This window comes from Vidua chalybeata, chromosome 13, assembly GCF_026979565.1.
Source record: "Vidua chalybeata isolate OUT-0048 chromosome 13, bVidCha1 merged haplotype, whole genome shotgun sequence".
Taxonomy (NCBI): Eukaryota; Metazoa; Chordata; class Aves; order Passeriformes; family Viduidae; genus Vidua; species Vidua chalybeata.
In genome coordinates this window covers 10,369,629-10,393,036 of record NC_071542.1, presented here as the reverse complement: position 1 = coordinate 10,393,036, position 23,408 = coordinate 10,369,629, and the positions used below count along the sequence as shown (strand labels likewise).

Sequence of the window (23,408 nt, the reverse complement as noted above, 5' to 3'; positions counted from 1 at the left end):
AAACGGTTCAGCAGCTCTGAGTAAAGCAAAATGGAGCAGAGCAGTGATGCCGGTCACAGCAACAGGCCCAGCTTTCACAGAATGGGTCAGGTTGGAAGGGACCGTGTGTCATCCAGTCCAACCTGCCTGCTCAGGCAGGGTCATCCCAGAGCACATGGACCAGGACTGTGTTCAGACTATTCTGGAATATCTCCAGTCAGGGACTCTCCACAACCTGTCTGGGCAATCTGTTCCAATACATGGTCACTTGCACAGTAAAATTCTTCCTCATGTTCAGGTTGGCCTTTCTGTGCATCAGTTACCGCCCATTCTTCCTTGTTCACAAAGAGGAGCCCACTTCCATCCTCTTGACACCCACGCTTTACACAGGAGCCCCTCCCAGTTGCCTCTTCTTGAGGCTGAACAGGCCCGGCTCCTTTAGCCCTTCCTCATGGGATATCTCTCCAGATTCTTGGCCAACTTATTAGCTCTCCGCTGGACCTGCTCTAGGAGTTCCGCATCTCTTTTCTACTATAAAAGTCATAACTGCACACAGTACTCCAAATGCGGCCTCATCAGGGCTGAGTAGAGGGGCAGGATCACTTCCCTCGACCTTTCCAGAGAAGCGCCAGTCACCAGACTCGCAGCCTCCGTGGGGGATCCGGGCTGGCAGCGCCCACGCCGGACACACGGCAGGCGGCCCCGGCGCCAGCACGGCGCACGCCAGGCAGCGGCAGCGCCGGCCCCGGAGCTTCCGGGGCGCAGTGCCCAGGCCCCGCCTGGCCGCCGTTGCCAAGGGCCGGTCGCTACCAGAGGGAGGGAGCCGGCGACGGGGCGGCGCGGATTGGGCTCCGAGCGCCCCGGGCCGGAGGCGGGAGAGGCGCGGGCGGCAGCGGGTTCCGGGCGGAGCGGAGCCACATTGGGCAGCGCCGCGCGGGGTTGTGGGAGAAGGGGCCGTCCCCGCCGCCGCCCCCCGCCCGTCCTCCGGCCAAGATGTCTGACATGGAGGATGATTTCATGTGCGATGATGAGGAGGACTACGATCTGGTAGGGCGCGGGGCGGCGCGGGGGCTCAGCGGTACAGCCGGGGGTGCCGCCGGCGCGGCGCCGCTCCGGGCCGCTGCTGCTGCGGCGCACCCGCCGCAGCGGCCGCCCCGCCGGGTGCTGCCCCGGCAGGGAGCGCGGACATCCAGGATGAGTTTCCCTCCCGGGGAGGAGGATGCGGGCAGGGGCTGCGAGGGGCGGGTGCCGCTGTCGGAGCAGCCGCTCGGCCGCCTCTCCGCGGCGGAGCAGGCCAGCTCCGGGCGGGCAGGTGGATAGGCCCGGGCCGGTGCCCCGGCCCCAGGCTGGCCCCTGTGTCCGCTGCAGGGCTCACGCTGAGGGGAGGACTCCGGCGCGCTGCCTCCTTCCCTCTCTCCTCCTGCCCCGGCCCAAGTGTCGGGCACGAAGTGAAGTGATAAAGTTGCCCGCCCTTCTCCCCACCCGCGACTGCGAAAGGCCCTTGGGGGCAGATACCGTTCATGTGCTCGTGTGAGCAACAAACTGAGAAAAAAGTAGGGGGAAGAGAAAGGCGAGCGAGGAGAAATGGCCTCACGGCCGGTTTCTGATCCAACGCGCCGAAGGGTGCACTTATTTCTAACTTTTTGTCTTTGTACCCTTTCTACCACTCTCTTTTTGTTTTTAATTGTAAGGTTTGGGGTTTTTCATGTTGCATTTAGTTAAATGTTAGCATCAAGTTTTGTCCTAATCTTTTAAAGTTAAAAAATTGCTGCTTGTCTGATTATATTGTCCTTACGTTATATTAGAGCTTGAGGTTTGCTTGTTTTAGGTTTTTTTTTTTTTGTTTGTTTGTTTTTTGTTCTTGATTGAACTTTGATTGGGTTTTTAGAATTAGAGACTTTTAAAAAAGAGCTATGTGTGGTAGAAGCTTGAGAGTCTGTTTAATTAATTTCAGCTAAACCTGTACTAACAGTGTTGCAATTTCACTGAAAAACTCCAGACACTTGCTTTTGGAAGACTTCCTTTCTAAAACATTATTTGGTAGTCGTTGCTACTTATGAATTCACTTAAAATGTTTACCTGATTTTATTTGGAATAGTTTCTGGGCAGTTTTTGTTAGGAACTGCTAAGAATGGTTAGATGACATTAGATACAGAATAAAAGCATCTGCTTTCGTGTAAGTGCTTGTTTGACAGGCATTGCCATCAAAACCCTGTGAGCTGCTCGTGTCACTATTCCAAAAACTGTTTGTGTTCCCCTTTCAGTCTATGAATGAATTTGCATACTGTAGAGACAGGGTTACTGAAGGAAATACACAGAGACCATTAAAAACATTTTGTTCCAAAATTAATTTCCATTAATTTTTATTTACACTGAAATTTGTGTCCTGATTTGAAATACTGTGGTGTTTTTTTCCATGCAATAAAATCAGAGGAATATTAAAGACAACAGAATTCATGTATTCATGTTGCATGTCCTTCCATAACATGAGAACTGGGCATGTAGAGAAACCATATATATATATATATATATATATATATATATATATATATATATACAGATACGAATAAAAGTGCAGTTCAAACTTACACTGCTTTATGTCAGTTTTCTCTGAGAATAATTGGTCTAGTGCTTTTTCCTCTGTTTCTTTCTTCTGAAGTACTTCATTTCTCATTGGAAAAACCTTCCTGAAACACCTTCCTTATGGCAGATTTCCGCCTCTGACTGTAGTTACTTTTACTGGAACATTTTCATTCTCATTAATTACCCTTAGCTCAGACCTTTAAAAATTTTTAAAATACTGCTTGTAATAATTAGGAGCATTGAAAAACGTTAGTTTTTTTCTTTTCAGTATGTAATGCCCATGTAAAGCATCAACTAATACCCAAGCTTCAGATTTTTAAAATTTAATTTCAGTTTATAATTGATGGGGGAAAAACCTCAATAATTGAAGAGTAAAAATATTCCAGATAGATTAGTTTCAGCATTCTGGGACTAACAAACCATGATTGACTTGTTTTTAAAAATGCTTGAGACTGTAATTGTCGTGTTCCACAGAACTGTTTCAGAAAAAAAAATTAGGGCCCTGAAGATAGGGCCTGATTTCTTCCTTTCATGGTGGTAGCTAGTTAAATTAAGAGAAGACTCTGAGGGGATGTGTGGTTCTCAAGTTGAGCATCACGGCTGCTGCAAGAGGCTTTGCAACAAAAGAATGAGTACAAGACATAATACTCATATCAGTGCAGAATTGAAAGTAAAAGCGCACATGTGAGTGCTGTGAATACTTTTTGAAGAACCGGAGGAAAGGCAGTGATTACAGAAACAGTCAATGAAAGAAGCAGCTATTTTGTCAAAATATGGTGAAACTAGGTTCAGGTCTCCCAGGGTAGCTGCCATCATAACAATAGCAGTGAAGACTCCCCAAAAATTAATTTTGTCAGCTTTTATTAGAAGTGATTATGGCTGTTCCTCTTTAACGTGCACTTGACCTGCTGATTATGTAGAGCCAGTCAGTTAAATTTCCTTAAGTGTGCAAATGTTTCACACTTGAACTGAAATGTGAACAGATATTCCCAAGTCCCAGATCTTTCCCAGCTTCATCATGGAATTTTGTATAATTAGAGTAATTACTACACTGTTAAACAATTGAAGGCTATCCAGGTTGTAGTGGATTGTTTCTGTTTAGTTTTTCAGTGGGTAAAAAGTCAAAGCTTTACATGTAAACGACCTCAGCTACTCCTACAGAAATGGAGTTTATTCACTGGAGTCTTGATATCAGGAAGAAATTCCATTTATATTTGTGGGTGGATGAACCTAGATTCACAATTTGCTAGTAATATGCTGTGACAGCTTTGATTATAACATGAATTATTCCACTTTATGCTTCAATGAACAGAATAATGTTTACTGGTCATTATGAAAGCCACTCAATTTTAATTTCTAGTTTGGTGCTGCTAGGTGCCTTACATGATTTCAGTACAAGTTATTTTTACTAGATCCAGCTTGAGGGTGGAGAAGGACAAAGAGGGAAGGACCATTGTAAATTCCATTTTTGTTTTCGGTCTGGGACAAAAGACTATATTTAGAATTGACTTGGAGGCTAAACTCAGTCTTCCTCCAGAAATTGATTCTTCCAGGCAAAATGACAACACATTGACAGTTGTTGTAGTATATCTACTGGATTATTTGTTTTGTTTTAAATAAATAAGGAATCTGTGGTGTTCTTAGTGAGTCATCTTACTGTGTTCTGAAATTCAACTTTAAAATTAATCTGCATAAAGGTTGGACAAATATATTTGCCAAGCAACTGGTCTTTTTACCTTCCGGAGTTGTATTGTTCCAGTGACTTGTGGAAGATGTGTAACAATTCCAGTGAGCAGCCATCAGTTTGCACCTTGCTGAGATGGCTGCAGGTTCATGAGGATTGGCTCAACTCAAATACGGGGAGCATCCCTTCACATTACTGAGGATTTCCCGTTTCAGGATGTGATGATATTAGGACATAGGCAGCCTTACTACTTATTTCAAACTACATGAGTTGGCGCTCTCTTTCTTTCCAGACGAGTGAAATATAGTCCATTGCAGAAGGAATTTTTGTATGTTACCAAACTTAATAACCAATCTTATCAGTAAACAGAGACATTATTCTGTCTTTTATTGCTGGATTTTAATAGATACAGTTGAAATTTCATCTGGATGTTGTCTCCTCTTCCCAATTGCTCATATTTCACTATTATCATTTTATGAAATACATATATATGTTGCAAACAAGAACGTGGTAATGCTGCAAAAACAAGTATTCAGATCTAGGGAAGTACCAAATCAAGCATATCCACTTGGCCCTCTTCTTTTTCATAGTGAAGTTTAATTACAGTAGTATGTGATTTAAAAAAAAGTGCACTTCACAGAGGGCATAGGATGTACTGTTCTCTAAATTATTGTTTCATATTTTATATGGATTCAGCAGGTACTGTGATTTTTTTTATGCATTCTTTTCAGACTTGTCTTCAAACACAGAATTAATATATTTGAGGCTTATTTTGCTCATTACCATAATGTCTCAGAAGGAAGTATTGAGGCAAAAAGCCTGAGAATAGTCAGTCAGTAAATGTTTTCTATCTAAACATTGACAAGTGTCAGTAAGTTCTGGTTTTTGTTGGCTTCTTTTGACAATAACTTAGGGCTGTGTTTAGAATGGTGCTCTCTAGGATCCGATATGCAGTTGGGTGTCAAACAGATGTAAATTAGATCCAAGTTATGCTGAAAACTGGACTTTCAGAAAAGGATGCACATAACTACAGGAGAGCTGCACAACAGAGGTAGAAAGAAAAGGCACTTTTTTGTGGTACTCTTTACATGTCGTAATACCAGGCTTTTCTTTCTGCAGTCTCCTGTCTCATTTCTGTGCATCTTCCAACTGAAAAAAGAATAAAACAAAGGCAGAGCACTGTCTTTCATGGAACTCTTCTGACACCATTGCAAATCGTTGGTTTCACAGATTTCTATTCCTGGTGTCAGCCCTGGTGTGAGCCAGCAGGCACTGGATGACTTACAGAGCTAGGGAGTAGCAGCAGCAGAGAGACCTGGAATGTGGAAAAGAAACCAGGGCTCCCAGTGCATGGCTGAGCGGTTGCAGGCTTCTTACACAAATCGCACTCTTGTTTTTACTCTCAGGGTTTGCCTCTGTTTTTTTCCTCTTTGCTTTTTTGCATTCCAGTCTGATTGCTTTCTTTATATTCATGTCCCTGGATACCAACTGGCAAATGCACATAGAACCTGATAGTTGCTGCTTTTCCTGGTGCCTGCAGGTGAGGAAGAGCAAATGCAAAGAAAGTTATGCTTAGTAGATCTGCTAATGCCATGTTATGAAACAAAGTTAGCTGAAGTAAAATCAAATTTGTACCAGACTTTTCAGAAACAATTGCACTGCATAAAAAATTTAATTGTTTGTGTCAGCCAAATGGATGAAATTTGGTAAAATCACCAGCAATTGACAGTAATAAGTATTTCAACAATGTCCTTGAAAGATAATTTTTTACGTAGAAATAAAACTCTTTGTATTGTCTTTTTTTCTGGAAAGTTGCCTGTATTTAGCTATTTCCCCCATACTCCTTTTTTTAAAAAAGGTTTGCAAAGTAGGAATTCAGTTCCTGTAGTGGTGGTGAATGATAAACAGAGGAGTGCAAGTTTGGGTTATTACTCTAATTTTGATGTAGAAGTCAGGGAAGTGCTTCAGGCAAGAAAGGACACCAAAAATTGGTGACAACAGTAGTTTTCACAAAATACTTGTGTCTTGGTTTTTGTTCATGTAGAACTTTACAGGTCAGTGTACCACTAATAGGTAGAATGCCACACATCTACATTTAAATGTCACTGATACACTATTACAGTCTCCATGTCCCTGGCCCTTATTCTGGCCCTGAGCACAGGGGCCGTGCTTCAGGACCTGTAATCTCTGGAGGCCACATTGACAAGGCTCCTGCCACAGTTCTCACAAACCAGCAAGGAGCCAAAGAGCCCAAGCTGCTGGCCTGCTGCAGGGATGGGGAAGGGCGGGCTAGGGGCAGCCGTGGCTGGGGAGGAGCTGGGAGTGCTGGATGCTGTTAGTGTGCCTTCGCTCCTGGACAAACTGCAAATGGATCCGTGCGCTAAAAAGGATGACTAAAGCTGACTCGGGTGAATTGGCTGCTGTGTGTGCTCATTTTAGAAGCTGAGGCTCAGTGTTTTAAAGCTGTTTACTAGATAAAATTCTATGGAAACTTAATATGTGACATAATAAAGACTTCTTAATTAAATTGGTTTCTTGATGCTAATTTAACTTTTATTAATACTATTTGAAAGAACAATGTTCCAGACAGAGTAAAGTCCATCAGAGGTTTTATCTCTGTTACAATTGAGCTAGTGTAGTAATTTCTCTTCCTCCAAAAAGCAGTGGGATGGCTTAGGATTTAATATAACTGATTACATTTAGAACATTCAGATTTTCAACATAGCAATCCTTAAATAATATCCTAACTTACTTAAATGCATTTTTTCAAACTCTTACCAGGGCTTTCTAATTTATTGAGTGATGATAAAAACCCCACTTGTTTGTTTTGATGATCCTCAGAGGAAGGAAGAATTCAAGGGGTTTCAAAGAGCAGTTCTGTGTACTCAGACTACTCTTTTTTTTTTCATTTGTACCTATAATGTTGATGTCCATTTGAAAAATATCAACAGGACTTCAGTTTTAAAAATTCCTAGGCCTTTTACTTTTTTTACATCAGCTAGAGAGGAATTCTATCATCCAGCTGCTTTTATATCTCAAAGTTCTAATTAAGGATGTTCGTCACTATGCAAATTGTTAGGTCTGGATGCTGTAGTGGAAATTTTTAGAGTTATGTAGAAATCCTATTTGTAAACCATATATTTCTACCTAATTTGCAGCAAACTTCCTACCTGCAAGGTTTGAGCTGGGGAAGTTGTTCAGGCAGGAACCAGGGGTGTTGAAAATGAGGGTGAGGAAAGGCTAGGCTCTTGCTATCTGAATTTATTGTTAAAAGAACTTTTCTGTTCTCAGAACTGAGAAGGAAATTAATCTTTTTCTTAATTGGAACTTTGAGGACACAGCTTTATACTTTCCTCCTTTTTTGCTTTTGACAGAAGCTTAATGTTCTCACATTTGTATCCTACTGCACTAAGCCATCTCTGCATCAAAAGAAGACAGAGTGCTTGTCCTTCTGAATATCAGCACTGGCATAATTAGCATCAGTGCTTGAAATAAGATTTAGTGTCTACATGGCTGATTTTTTTTAATTTTTTTTTAACATTGTCTAAAGATTAATGGCATCAGCTCATACTTAGTTTGAGGTTCCAAAGTTTTCACAGCCATTAAGTCTAAATATGTCTTTTTTAAAATAAACCACTTTACATTTTCTGGAAGTAGGAAAGCCTTATCTCTATTACAGCTTTGAGTCCATATCATCATCCTAAGTCTGATGTGAGGCATATAGGCATGAAGTCAAGAAAAACTATAGCTGTGAAAACATAAACCAGTACCTTTGATGCATTTTGAAGCATTTCCATTGGGGAAAAATAATATCAATAGACTTAGCACTTCTTTATTATGTATTAATATTATGAAATTATCTTTATGGGATATTTAAGTAGCATTGAGAAAAATTATCTGAAAAAAGGCTTCCTGCATGAATCCACATCCAGAATCATTGCCAGAGCTAAGATGAAAGTTCAGATGTTTCTGGCTTGAGGCTAACGGAGCACGTTGTCTCCTAAAAGGAATTAATTTAGTTTGCTTTCCTTTTATCTTTGCAAATAGACACTTCTGCCAAAAATATTCCCCGTTGTCCAAGTTAAGCATAAACAAGACATCAGCTGATTATGCATATCTTAAATGCTTTGTTGTTTAAGTTTTGGCAGCCTGTATATGTAAGGTGCCTGATACAGCTGTTGACATCGGGTGGATGTACCCGTAGCTGCTCCATTGGAGTAGGATCAGTAGGATAAGGAGTTTACAAAAACAAGCCAACCAAAATGAGAGCCTGCCCAATTAAATAAGACACTTGCTTCCTGTTTTCTTTGCTGTTCTCAGTATCACATTTTTATAGTTCTGTGGGAATTCAGAAAACAGGTTTGTGTAATTCACAAGACTTTTCAGTCCATTCATTCTCACTAATGATAGTACTTTGTTGGGTGAAAATAGATACATACCTGGGCAACTTGCCTACATGTTACAAATAGAAACATTAAAAGGCAGGACAAATGTCTCAAGTACGATGTTTATTAAAACTTGGTTTGACTGTGGGCTCCCATAATTAATTTTTGCTTTAGAACTTTAGCAAACTTAAAACTTTGAGAGATTGCTTGCAGTATAGAGAGGAGAGAGTTAATTTAAAACTTTTCTTTTGTCTCATCTTTTTTCATTCCTTCCTATGGTTTTGGAGGAGTCCATTAATAGTAGGACTATACAAATGAACAAAAGAATAAATGTGCCTGACAAAGTACAGCAAGAGTAAAATCCACCCTAAAGGAGGGGACCTGACTGCATTGCTTATGTTGGTGCAAGGGAAGGTTACTCTGACAGCAGTAACTTAGAGATTTAAACAGATTCTATTAAAACAGTTCATCTCCTGATAGCCAAAATCCTGTTCAGAGAAGTTAGATGGAAAATGCAGAGGTGTGAAGTTGTTTTGAATCATGTAAACATCAAATGAAATTATTATTTGAGCTTTATTGGTGTTTTGTAATTTGGACATGCAGCATTGTCCTTTAGCAAAAGAAGATAAAATATGCAGGGATTTTTCATCAGAAGAAGTCTCAGAGTACTTCTTAAAAAAATTAAGTGGCAATTGTTAGAAGTAAATACTTTGCTTTCTTTGGCACTAGTGTATATAATGGATAATTATTTGATTAAATTATTGTGCCTATGCTGCACCTTAACATCTTTGACAGCATTTTTAGCATTTTGTCAATCATCGCCTGCTTCTCAGGGCAGAAGCAGCTGGTGTTATTGTCATTATCCTTTCTTTTAATTTCCTTAGACAAGGATGAATCGTTATGGCATAGGAAGGCAGATTATAGAGGGATTCATGGAAGCATTTGCTACTCTCCATAGCTGAATCATTACTTGTGTGACAGCTCAGCCAGAACCTTTTCTGTGACTAGCAAAGGCTGAATCATAGAGTGCCTTCAGGAGCACCAGTGGGCAGCGTGTTCTCTCCCCTCCCAGAAATGACATCTGCTCTTGGGCCTCTGTGCTTAAACTCCAGCGTTGGCAGAATTTCAGTAATACAATCTGTACTTGTCATAAAGGTGAAGTTGGTGGAGCTATGAGTTCATTAATCCAGAAAGAAACCTGCTGACAGGTAAATGTTGGTGGAGTGAGTCTGGCCTAGTAGTGGGAGAGAAGGAAAATCATTATATGGGTCCATACCTGTTATATGCTCTAAAACCAAACACTGCCTGTTAATACACAAGCATTCCATGCCATTTGGAGTAATATGTCTTACTATTTATTATTTTTCAGCAGATTATTACATGTTCTGAACGTTTTTTTTCCTCTGATTATGGTTTTTTTCTTAAAATGTAGGAATATTCTGAGGACAGCAACTCTGAACCAAATGTGGATCTGGAAAATCAATACTACAATTCCAAAGCTTTGAAGGAAGATGACCCTAAAGCAGCATTAAGCAGTTTTCAGAAGGTTGTCTGTCTTTATATTTTATCTCTTCTTTTTATATTAATTCACATTTTAAAATATTTGGTACCATTTGAGTTATTTTCTGAAATTTTAAAAGTAGGATTTATCATTTAAATTACTAGTGTGCTAAGTTTATTATTGAGTATCTTAAACTCCTGGCTGACTGCCTTTCAGGATAATTCTTATGGATAATAAATAGGACATGGTATAGTCTTATCACTGATCTGACTTTTTCTCTTCAGGATTTACTAAGTTAATTAAACAGTTCTAAATGTGTTTTCATGCATCAACAATAGAAACAGATCCATTTGGGTTTTTAAATGAAATGGTGTTTTCCCCAGTGTCTTACGTAACATTCTATTTGCTTTGCTGAGTCCAAAGATTTAAATGTATAAATACTAACTAACACAGTTTCTTTTCTTCATTTCATTTTTAAATTTTTAATGTTTGCACACTGCTACGAGACAGCAGTATGTTAGATGCAACTTTTTAAACAAAAAATAGATTTTTGCATCTCTTTGCTCATTTACAGTGTATAACAAAATTACGTACATGACTTAAAAAAAAATATTTCTAAAGTTTTTACTTACAGAACATTTCTTTAACTATGTTGCATTAAAACCTAGAATTGTTTCTCCTTTGTGAAGGGACCATAGTAATTCAGAAGAGCTTTTTAACTTAATTTGGTCAAAATTTAGTTGACTCAGTTTTTCAGGAGGTGTTACAACTATTTTTGCTTATGTGCTTATGGAGTGGTGTTAAAATTTAGTGTTTGACATTAAAGTGTTTGCTGTTAGACGACAACAACAACAACGATCATGTTCACCCTCCCTATGTCAGCTAAGTTGTGAGAAGTGAGGAGATACAGTCTCACTTTTTCAATATTTCTAGGAAAGAATAAAACTGAAGAACAAGGCAGAGTCAAACATTACTTTGTAAGGAGCAAAGTGGGGGGAAAGGGCATGTATGGGATATGTGTATTTTAAACAATTCAAGTTTGAATAAAGTTTTTATAACTATTGTTTTAAAAATTCTTCTTTTTCAGGTTTTGGAACTCGAAGGTGAAAAGGGAGAATGGGGATTCAAAGCTCTGAAACAGATGATTAAAATAAACTTTAAATTGGTAGGAATTACAGCTATCACTTGGGAGTAAATAGCATAAATATGTATTTAATCCAGAGATCTTAAGTTAGTATTCTAATTTATGGCTATGACAACTACTTCTACCAGAACTTGCCTTTTGCAGCCTTTAATGGCTACTTACAGATATGGTAGGGAAATGATGTAGTGTTTGCAAGTCAGAGGCAAACTGGATGCAAAATAACTGCTGTAGTCAGCTGGTACTCCACGGAAGTGTGAGGCTCAGTCCTTGCTGTGCTGAGGTGTCACACCCCTGAAAGTGGTCATGTTTCTCTGTGTACTGCACCAGGACAAAACAGTGAAAAATCAATATGCTATGTATACAACCACTCCAAAGAGTTGTATGGCCAGCTCTGTTTTTTTCATTGAGATGAATATTTTAAATATGTATTCTATGCAGTCCTGAAGGTATTTCTGATTCTGCAGGTTATGAATAAAGTGGTGATATGAAAGTTTTAATAGCAACTATTACTGCATTGTCTTTCTTTATGCTTTTTTTTTCTGTATGTAAATTTGCAAGATATCTCAGTTTCAGCAATTAAAACAAAAACTATAATGTGATTTTGTTTTTCTTTTAGACTAACTTTCCTGAAATGATGAATAGGTATAAACAGCTATTGACCTACATACGGAGTGCAGTTACAAGGAATTACTCTGAAAAATCCATCAATTCTATTCTTGATTATATCTCTACTTCCAAGCAGGTTGGATCATCAATTCTTTCATCTTCATAGTTTTCAGTTCTGCATTTTAAACTGTGGACATTTTTTATGTTTGGTTTGGGCTTTTTTGATCTTAATAGAGGAATTTTGAGTATTCATTTTCTGTCGTATGTAAAAATATATTTCCCACATGTAGTGAATTCTATTAACACAGATAAATCTTCATAAACTTGTCATTTTTTGGCAACATTTACCTGGAATTTTAATGTTAATAAATAAAACCTTTTTTTTTTTAGCATAGCTACTCAATATAAGTGCCCTCTCAGATACAATTTTTAATTAAATAATGTGGGCTTTTATATTTTGGGGGGAGAGGGGAATCTTTGCAGTGAAGTGTTGGTGTGAAATACTGCCTGTCCAGTGCACTGTGCTAGTGAGGTACATGTCCTTAGATACACAGCCCAGCTCCTTTTGTTTTGTGTTGTTGTAGAAGCTTTACAAAGAGCAAGAGGCTCCCCTAACTGACTACCTGAAAGTAGCACCTTCATGTGGAGGATTATTGGTCTTTAGTGCCGAGTCCTTGGTTATTATCACAATCCTGCCACTCTTAGAAGTGGAAGTTGAATGCTGGGTTACTCTTAAGGTCTAAAGGATTGTCTTAGACTGTCCCTTCTTGGCAGAGGTCAGTGTCTCAGTGTCTCTGGTTTATAGTTGAGCCAGACCTGGAGGGACAGTCTGGAAATCTTAACTTGATAAATAGACACAGATTTGTTACCCCCAAAGGAACAGTGGCCATGAACAATACTAATGCATTCTTTGTAGAGCCCGTGTAAAAGCACTTTAATTTCCATTTCAGATTGGGTTTTTTTTGTTTTATGCAAAGAAACAGTTTGATGCACTCAAGAGCTTTCTTCCACTCAGCATTGCTACTCCAGAAAGAAGAAGGCATCTTTTCCTTTCACCACATTTTTCTTTTTTGTAAAGCATATTTTCTTTTTGTTATGTAAATTATTTTTATTCTTTTAAGTGGGAACAATATTGCCTGTGTTTGTTACGAAACATCAGAGTTCTGTTCCTTTGTTGTATAAGATGGGTTTTATAAGGTGGCTTTCATTTTTTGCAGATGGGTACAAATCTTAAAATGTGAATACTTTTTAATTATATCTGTTTCATATAAGAAAAGGTAATGTAGTTAGTTTGGTTATTTTAGAAGCTGTTTGCAGTTTACATGCAAACATTAAGTAAGATGCAGATACCTTTCTTATTTTTGAAGTTCAAGCATGCGCTTTTAGTTTGTTCAGATTGACTTTATTAACAGGTACAAATTTGCTGTTTACAATTATAGAATTCTGATTTTTTATGTCAGATGGATTTGCTTCAGGAATTCTATGAAACAACACTTGAAGCTCTGAAAGATGCTAAGAATGATAGATTGTGGTTTAAAACAAACACAAAGGTAAAATATATAATTTCCTATTTTTTGCTTTTCTTTGACACCTTCAGCTAATTCTTATAAATAATAATTGTGAAATTTTAATAGACCTCAGTACTTTAACTTTCTTTTCATTACAGCTTGGCAAATTATATTTAGAACGAGAAGAATATGGAAAATTACAAAAGATTTTGCGTCAGCTGCATCAGTCATGCCAGGTACCTTTATATTCCAAATCACTGTGGCTTTCTAAACAACATTGATGCTTTTTTTTTAATATATCTGTTGTTGGCCTTTGAGGCATTTTGCTGAGCTTTAGTGCAAAGAGAAGAAATACTGTGCCTGATTTTATTTGTTAGCTGCTTGATAACATAAACAAAAATACTAAGTGCTTTATTCCTTCCTTAAAGATGATCTTTAAAAAATTATTCACAACTGCTGATTGGGTTGCTCTTCAGGTGCAAGGATGAAAAGCCCATATCAATAATCTATAATGCATGGACATTCATTTTAAAATATAGTGAGCTTTAGTCAAAACTGAAAGTGCAGGTGTTACTTTCCCATCTGGAAGGGGAAAAAATAAATTAGCCATGCAGTCTGCTGTGCTTGTTTCTGATGCTTTTCCTCCTCCAGTATGGAAACAGGTTACAAATATCTGGGAAATGGTTCTGTTAGAGGCAGCAGAAGAGTCATATGTGCCACCTATATATATATGCACTTGTGTCAGTCATTGTATTTATATACTAATAGTGTGGAAAAGAATTAAGGTTAAAGTTTTGAGAAAAACATTTAATGGAAAATACTGATGTTTTAAATAAAGGGCTTCAAAATGTAGCCTGTGGTAAGTTTTGAGTACTATGTTTTCTGTTAGTAGTTACATCAGAATTTCAGAGTTTCAGGAATATTCTTATTTTTGACAGGAAATTACTGAGAGTATTTGGTTATCAGTGTTTTACTAGTATAAAACTGAAATTACTGTTCTCTTAAAATTTCACAGTATTTATTACTTAATCTGTCCTAGACTGATGATGGGGAAGATGATCTAAAAAAAGGTACTCAACTATTGGAAATCTATGCTTTGGAAATTCAAATGTATACAGCACAGAAAAATAACAAAAAACTTAAAGCACTATATGAACAGTCATTGCACATCAAGTCAGCCATTCCTCATCCACTGATCATGGGAGTTATCAGAGGCAAGTTCATCTTGAATTTTTTATTTGTCTTCTGTTGCAGAGATTTGTTCCATGAAAATCTGATAACCAGTGTTTTTTTTCCAGTTCCACCTATAAAGACAGAGGCTTCTGTAGATTCAGTGGCATCATTTTCTTCTTGCAGGACTTCAGCTCTGGAGTTCTGGTGCCCAGGTACCAGAGGCACTGGTCAGAAGGGCAAGACAGGTGGCTAAATAACTGTTAGGAGAGAAGCAGTAGAAAAAGAAGAGAAGATAAGAGAAACTTGCTGTTTGACACTATGGCAGGCAGCAAAAGATGAATGCAAAGGCATCTGCAGGGCATAAAAACAAAGGCTTGACAGGACTGCTGGCAGAAGGAGCTGCTGTTCCTGCAATCCCCTTTTATAAATTTGTGTCTCAGCTCACCAAAACTCAGCAGGAACCAAAGGGCTTTAAGATGTGTTTGAAAATACTATTTATTATTTGCAATAATGAATTGTAGTGGAAACAAGCCATGTGTCTTGAAAAATACCCAACTTTCTTCAGAACACTGTTATGCCTTCTTCCTTTCCCTAGTGTAGATCCTGCACAGACAGGCAGCAGTCGGTACTTCAGAAATAAAAGGATATAGAAATTATTTCTCATTTTTTCTGTGTGGGTTTGCTCAACAGATAGGGAAAGTTCCATGAATATACAAAGTCTGTTGCCACTGAAATGGAGATAGAATTTATCTCAGTTTTTGCAGTATTTTAACATAATGGTGACATAATTATTGGCTATGAGGATTACTGTTCTTTAAGTTCTATGGTGTAGGTTGGGTTTTGTTTTTTCTTCTTTGGAATGGGTTTATTTAAATGGCAGTGCTGTATGTTAAGGCCCTAATGCTTTTTTTTTCCTAGTGATTTCAGAGAACCAAATCACTTCTGAAAATATTTCCGTAATCTATTTAGAAATAGCATGGAACTTGAGTACAATTATTGTAGTCAGCAACAAGCACACAGTGTTCCTTTTCATCTTTGTTTTCTTTTCAGAATGTGGAGGCAAAATGCACTTAAGAGAAGGAGAGTTTGAAAAGGCACATACTGATTTTTTTGAAGCATTCAAGAATTACGATGAATCAGGGAGCCCCAGAAGAACCACTTGCTTAAAATATTTGGTCTTAGCAAATATGCTCATGAAGTCTGGAATAAATCCATTTGATTCTCAGGAGGTATTTTTTTCTTTTTTCTTCACATACACACCCCCCCCCCATCCCCTCACCCTTTTCTGAATATATAGAGAAATTACCCAAAGGATGGAAATGGGAACAAAAAAATCTGAATTTGCATATTATGCTTTCTGTTCTGTGTAGGCTAAACCATACAAAAATGATCCAGAGATTCTAGCAATGACGAATTTAGTAAGGTAAGATTTTCATTTTTCTGGAGAAGAGAACAAAAATGATAAAAAGAAAACCTGAAAGGGTACAATTTTAGAAATGGCTTTTCTCTGCACAGTTAACTCAGTTATTCATAAATATTGGGCAAATATTTGAGGATTGTTTTTCTTTAGAAACTTACTATGAGAGACCATAGTACAGATGCCACACTATGTAGGGGTATCAAAGCTGTGTACTTTTGTCACTTTATGGCATGATAAAAACCTCATTTCTCCTCTTAAATAAAGTTGTCCCATCTTGTACTGCTACTGGTCTTTTTAGGCTCTGGCTGATAAAATAAGAGAAACTGAGTTGAGTGACATATCATACCAAAGCCAGTAGAATAATTAGCTGCATGGATATGTCGTGATTTCCTAAATTAGGAATATGAAACTTAACTCTCAGTGATCTCCTGTATCCTTCATGCAAGTGAAAATCAAAATAAAGCCTCATTATCTCGTAGGCATCTCATTAGCTCTACCTGACAGGCAGCTGTGAGAATTTCTAGTGTATGAAGGTCATTAGGTCAATGAACTGAGGCAGGTTTTGTGCACTGGGTTTTGAAGCTCACCTACTGTATCCTCTCTGGCCTGCCTCTGCTCCTTTCCCATCTTTTCCCTACAAAAGAAGTAATGTCTACTCACTTCTTGAAACTGTTGATGCTGTGTTGGAACAAACTGCTGTGATACTGCTGTTGTGCTTTACCATTGTATACATACAAATTGTTCCTGAAAGTGAGGATGTTCATCCATTATTGACATGGTGATTGAATAAATTATTTGGCAGTTTATTAAGGGACTATTTCTAGTAACTCATTCCACTTTTGATGTGTTTTCTTCTAATTCACTGTCATAGTTTCATGTGAATTTGAAGCAGAAGGAACTCCAGATGGCCTTACCCAATCTGATTTTACTCATATTTCTAATTTATATCTTTTATCTTGACATTTGATTATAACTCCTTCTTTAAAATTAATAATGCAGTTAAAGCAGTATTGATAAGAAATATGTGAAGATACAATGAATTTTAAAGATTACAATTATGTTTTTAATCCTTCCTATACTCTAGAGTGGGAACTTGCGTGCTTTACATATGATAAAAAGAGACTTGTGAAATAAACAATAAAATATACTGAACTGAAATTCCTTTTGTTATTAAGTAAAATTTACTGGTTTCATGTGATACAGTCCATGCCACTCACATAGCTATTTATAAGCTGCTCAAGTTCTGCCTTAAACTTAACAGGTCTTTTTCTTGGCCATTTTAATAACAGAGGAATTTTTTTTGACCAGTTTCAAAACAATCCTAAAATGTACAGAATATGAAGGACAAATAGATGTTATTAAAATGTTTGATGTTGGTATTAAACAGAAGTTGAAAGTTTTGTTTGGAAAGAATGTTGTTCAAGAAATAGGCCTTTCTTCAGAGGTTGCAGCTCTTGACCTGTAAATGATGCTCTGATGACGCCTTCTTTTTGCAGTGCTTTCTCAGATGACAGGCTTGACTTATGAAAGGATATATACACAAATAAGATATAAATAAAAATCTAAAAAGTAACATTATACCAAAATTACTGATTAATAATCCTGGAAGTCTGTATTTCTTTCATCTTTCAGTATTTTTCGCATTCAGCTTAAACTGGACATTGTAGAGACAGCAACAGCCTTGTAGACTCTTTTTAGCTCTTATTTGTTCCATAAAATATGACTTCATGAAGCCAAAATTCATGTAATGATACTTTTCAAAACAGGGTATTTAAGAATAGCTTCTTAAAGTACAAAAGTTTTGAAACTAGAGTGCACTTGTGGAACAACTAAATGTTCATACTAAACTTCAGTAAGTGCTGCTAAAATTGAAACAGGAGAAAGGTCATTTCTGTTGCATTTCATCTTCAAATCGAGTTTCTGCTTATAAAGGTTCTGAATATAAATATTTTCCACCAGTGCTTAATACATTTTTTTTTTTAGAAATTTTGGAACATAATCTTATGAGTCTGTTTTACTTTTAAAATTAATAATTCAATCCCTTGGTTTTTTTCTGAAGTGCCTATCAGAATAATGACATCACTGAATTTGAGAAGATTCTGAAAACAAATCACAGCAACATCATGGACGATCCCTTCATAAGGGAGCACATTGAAGGTATTTTAAAGGCTATTATAATAATTTTTGTTTTCACTACTTACTAAGCTCCTTTCCTCCCCCCCGCCCCCCAGTCTATTTTTCTTTAAGAGTTGTTGTAATTAGTTGTGGATTTTTCCTTTACAAGTTATTTAGAAGTTGGTCAGGGCTAACTTGCATCCAGGCATGTGGCATGACTGCAAACATACACAAAATTGATGGAGAAAGTTCTAGAAGAGTGGATATTGTAAGATATCTATGGTGGTATTTAGACACTTGAATATTTTGAATGTTGTTTTTGGAATAGTGAAATGAAAGCAACCCTCACCTGTAAAGATGGTTTGTATCAGTCTCATCCAGTTTGATGTTTGCTAGTTTATAAAGTTAATTTACTGCTTGAGATTACAGACAAAATACATAGACAGTGTAATGAAGGTTGCACTAATAAATATGTAGTGATATAATATGTGAAAAGATCCATACTTTTCATTTATATCTTGTAAACAATAGTTGGAGTTATAGTACCTCTACTTAATAGAATGGGAGCACATTAACACATGCCTTTCTGCTCCATTAATGTGACAAAATAAAGTTACCTCATCCATTTTTCTTGTGTCTGAGAATTGAAGAGTCTCTTCACTTGAATACAGTGCTCAGTTCTTCAGCTAACTATTGTTTTCAAGAGTGGGTCTGACTGTGGCAGTGCATGATCATTTAGCTGGGTAGTTACATGAAAGAAAAGAGTTAAATCCAGAGACCTGGTTTTCTTATACTTGTTTGTAAAAGAGAACAGGGCAAACAGCAGGGGAAACTAAATATAACCCACTGCTGCTGTTCCATGTGGACTGCTGGTGAGCTGCAAAGTCTTGGAGGGAGACTCAGTAAGATTAGAGTTGGATTAGAGCTCATGGAGGAAGGTGTGACAGAACTGAAGAGCAAGAGGAGGAAGCTGAATCAAGGCATTGAAGGGAATTGAGTGTCACTCCTTTTATGCTACTGATGTCTCACCATGTTCACTCTGTAGTGATGATGTTTACATACCTTGCCTCGTTTTAATCTCCATAGTTTATTGAGACACATAACCTGGTGTTCAGTGGTATATTAGTATATAAACAGTCCTTCTTTAAACAGGTAAAAATTGACCCAGGCTTTTTTTCTCTGTTCATTTATAATTATATTTTATGCTTTCATTTTATCCCAACTGTCTTTAATAATATAAAAATCCATAAAACAATGACTGCACTATTTTATCTAAGCAAAATGAGCCTCTCCACGCAGACCATTTTATACAGCTTCAGTTCCTCATTGTAATTACACCATTAGGCCCTGACTTTTAACTTTAAATGTGAATATTCCCCATGAAGTTAAATGCACAGACATTTTAAATTGCATAGCTTTAAGAATACCCCTTTTCACTTTTGTACACGGCAAGCATTCTAGCCATAAATTAGAAGGCAGACATACAAGGCAATGATTTCTATGATTTATCCAGTTAACTTGAATAAATAAAATTTTTACCAGAGAACATGTTGCTCTGCAGAGTTACATATTGCTTGGGTCCCTGGAAAAGGAGGGTCCTTGTTATTTTGCTGGGCTTCCCCACCCATTGAATTACACTAAACACCTTGATCTTTGAAGGTAGTATCTTTCTGTATGGAGTGGTATTGCAGCTTTATTTCAATACTGTTGTTTTTACAGTGTTTGATTTCTTCTCTTACAGAGCTTTTGCGAAACATCAGAACACAAGTGCTTATAAAATTAATTAAGCCTTACACAAGAATACATATTCCTTTTATTTCTAAGGTATGTGTCAGTAGCCTTGCATTTGCTTAAGTAAATGATTAACTGTGAATAAAAGCTTTTAAATAAATACAGTGCTTCCAGAAATAGAACATCTAAAATACACTCTAAACCATAAAGTACTAATGATGCACTGCTGGCAGCTCTGCAGTGCAAAAATGTAAATTTCAAGTGTCATCCAACTGCTTATTATAATATGTACTATGATACACTTCTAAAATACTCAACTACCATATTCTACTTGGTGTAGAAAAATCACATTTCTTAGGAAAAGTATAAAAATATTTTATATTTGTATAATAAAAATGTAATTATGAACATAAATTTTATGGATGTAAAAATTAAATTTTTAACCCCTTTTGTTCATAAGCTATCTTCACGTGTTTGTGTTGTACAAGTTACAGAACTGTGGCAGTAGAACAAACCAAGTATTACCATAGAATCCCTGATTTCACTGCCTAATCTGCAAAGAATGAAATCAAAACCCAGTGGTAATATATGACTATTTCCATCTCCTTTGAGTCTGTAATTTTGCCAGCAAAAATTCACAGCATTACAAAATATATAATGAAATATTAGGGATCTTGTTTTTACGCTTAAATTTTCATTAGAACTCTGTATGCTTTTTTTAAAGCTAGACTTAACACTTGTGGAACTTGCTTGAGCCAGGAGATGCAATTATGTCTCTAAATGGTTTTGAGTGCATATCCACTCCTTTCTGATAATTATTGTCTTAATTTATTTCCTGGGGTTTTGTGGTTGTGGTTTATTTTGTTGTTATTTGGTTTGGGATATTTTTTATCTGTTTGTTTTTTCAGTAAGTCACTAAAGGAACTAATTTCTGGAGCTTCTAAAATTTTGCTTTTGCTTCTTCAGCTTTTTCTGAGAGGTTATTGGTCTCTTGATTCCTGGCCATGTGTCCTTTGGGTGGAGGCCTTTTGCTTAATAGATCATTACTGAATTGACACTTATGAACAGTAAGAAACAGAGGTTAAACCAAATTATGTATATGAAAATAAAGATTGGAGGGTTTTAATGTTGCAGAACATAGTAGCAGCATAATGAGTTTTCTTTTTGTTTCAGGAGTTAAACATAGATGTAGCTGATGTGGAAAGCTTGCTTGTGCAGTGCATATTGGATAAGTATGTACCTGATTCTTGATTATAGATCTTTAATTACTTTAAAATAATTGAACTATAGAAGAAGCAAGAAAACAGTATTTTGGGGTATTGTGATAATACTGGTTGATTCCAGAAGTGAAAGGTAATGGTGCTGACTTTGGATTTGCTTGGTTTCTGAGCAGTAAAGTATGCTTGAAGGATAGGACCCGAGAAAATTATACAGGGAGATTGACTAGCATCTTCTTACTTTAAATCTTAATTACATAATATATTCCTATGAACTATATGAAAGTCGTTATTCTTAGTAATTGCTGCTTACACCTATTTATATTTTTGAGTGCATTCTCAAGATGACAGATTGGTAGTCTGCTCTCTTAACTAGAAAAATATAACTACAATTTGTAAAACCTATTTTTCTGGAGAGTAACTTGTTATAACTGCTACAAAAATATAATCCATACATGGGCTTGTATTGTTTGACTTCACATAAATCTCAATTTTTCATGATTATTTGACTTTCAAGAACTGTTTATGTCATATTGCTTCAGACTTTGTGTGGGGTCATAGCCAAGCAGATAAAACATGCATTGCCCAATGAATTAGTTCATTTGATTTCCAGTCGTGATGACAGCTTAATAGGCAGTACTGCCCAGGACAGTAATTATAAAAATGCTGAATTCTGAAATGGACTTTGTGCCTCTCTTGTATAAGACCTCTTATTTTACCTCTGATTTATTGTTAGCTCCTATTTCCATGTCCATTAGCAATTTATAGTTTTTATTTATTTACTCCTAGCACTATACATGGCCGAATTGATCAAGTCAACCAGCTCCTAGAACTGGACCATCAGAAGAGAGGTGGTGCACGTTATACTGCGTTAGATAAATGGACCAACCAACTAAATTCTCTCAACCAGGCTGTAGTCAGCAAGCTGGCCTAACAGAAACCAAGCTTCTACAAACGTACTTAAGGCAACAGTGCAGTGATGTAAACCTTAAAAGAACTGGGAATGGCAAAACTACTGTCGGTTGGTGTGCCCTGAAATTATTGGAGTTATGGCAGAAGTGCTTTTTTGATCAGCTGGTTTGTGTTTTGCTGCTGCATTTATCCCAAGAAAAAAACAGCTTTAATCTCCAGAAGAAAACCAAAATGCCACGGGATTTATGCTGTATTGACATCTTGCCCTAAACATACAACATCCTAGTAATTTGTCAAGGGGCAATTAATGACCAGAGAGAAGATTTTTGTCATGATTTTAAGTACACTGACACGTTACTGTTGGTTAAATTTAAACATGTTTTACCTGCAGAAATTCTCTCACAGAAATAACCTGCAATAACTTGAAATGCATACCCTTTTGAACACTTCCTTTTCTCATGTATAAATTGAAATGTTTGCTGCATTTTGCAAAATGTCAATTCTCCAAAAATGTGTCCATATATTTCTGTACCTGCAGTGTAGTAAAGGTTTAGAAGAAACCCCATAATTATAGTGGCATACTGTCACTTAGGTTTCAAGCAGCAAAATAAACAGTGCAGTTCAGAAATTGTACAGTTTGTTTCTTGATGTGCTTTCATTATACTTGAATTTTACTTGTGTTATTTTTAAAAGAAAATAGGTATTACTTGATCTCATCACATTTGTGAAGGATAATATGGAGATTCTAAGTCTGAACCCCTTGGTATGTGTGCTGTTGATTTTAATTTTTTTTCCCCCTTGAAATAGTGAAACATAAATACTAAAGAGCTGACATTTAGCAGTCTTGTTAACTAACTTTAAGCTTCAAGATGCCAAACTATTATCAATCCTCTGTAGTTATGTTGGTGGGTATTTGGCATTTCTCAGGGATATGCTTGGTCTTTATTTTGCTACTTCAAGAATAGAGATTTTCCACGCAGCTCTGTGGGGATAGAGATGCAGACAGTGATTGTTCTCTCTCTTTGCCTAATTTTTGAGCAGATTCAGAGTATACAAAATGACACTGTGTATGGAGTGCTGACCAAGTGCAGTGACCTCACTGGTAGTGGAATCTGTTCTGTCCCAAATGTTTGAATGTATTGCAGTCCCTTCAGAGCTGCTGTTCCCTATCACAGTATAGCCACATACCTTTTGTGTCCTAAGACTTTGGAATCATCAGATCATTTTAAAATAAATACAGTGTTGACCACTTCAAATTTTATTCGTGTAGCAGATTTGAGCTGACAGAAAAATTCTCTTGCAGGTCTCAGAAATGTAGTAATAAGGGTCAGATTTTCCATAAATGCAAGTATTCCAATTTAAAGCAGAGTGTAATGTGAGATGGTACACAAGCAGTGCTACACACAGACATTGTAACAGTAGAAGGAAAAATGTATATGTAATTAACACC

At 37.2% G+C, this 23,408-nt stretch overlaps 1 protein-coding gene across 2 annotated transcripts; it reads left to right on the top strand.

Annotated features, from left to right (window-relative positions):
- Positions 1-301: 301 nt before the first annotated feature.
- On the top strand, positions 302-22,591 carry COPS2 (COP9 signalosome subunit 2). Of its 2 annotated transcripts, none has more exons than XM_053954716.1 (13): positions 302-1,026; positions 10,064-10,177; positions 11,220-11,297; positions 11,893-12,018; positions 13,343-13,432; positions 13,549-13,626; positions 14,430-14,604; positions 15,614-15,792; positions 15,934-15,986; positions 18,043-18,140; positions 19,840-19,922; positions 21,003-21,061; positions 21,836-22,591. In XM_053954716.1, the coding sequence occupies exons 1-13, from the start codon at positions 973-975 to the stop codon at positions 21,978-21,980; spliced, it is 1,332 nt and encodes a 443-aa protein (XP_053810691.1). In that variant the 5' UTR covers positions 302-972; the 3' UTR covers positions 21,981-22,591. The 2 variants fall into 2 exon arrangements, with proteins under 2 accessions (XP_053810691.1, XP_053810690.1); XM_053954715.1 differs by having other exon boundaries at positions 13,322-13,432.
- The last annotated feature ends 817 nt before the right edge of the window (positions 22,592-23,408 follow it).

What these genes read in the sequence shown, in the direction of transcription:
- COPS2 (XM_053954715.1), top strand. Translation starts at nt 973, where the DNA reads ATGTCTGACATGGAGGATGATTTCATGTGCGATGATGAGGAGGACTAC. An exon ending in CATTAAGCAGTTTTCAGAAG is followed by an intron (nt 10,178 to 11,219) that starts GTTGTCTGTCTT and finishes CTTCTTTTTCAG; the next exon opens with GTTTTGGAACTCGAAGGTGA. An exon ending in GCAATGACGAATTTAGTAAG is followed by an intron (nt 15,987 to 18,042) that starts GTAAGATTTTCA and finishes TTTTTTCTGAAG; the next exon opens with TGCCTATCAGAATAATGACA.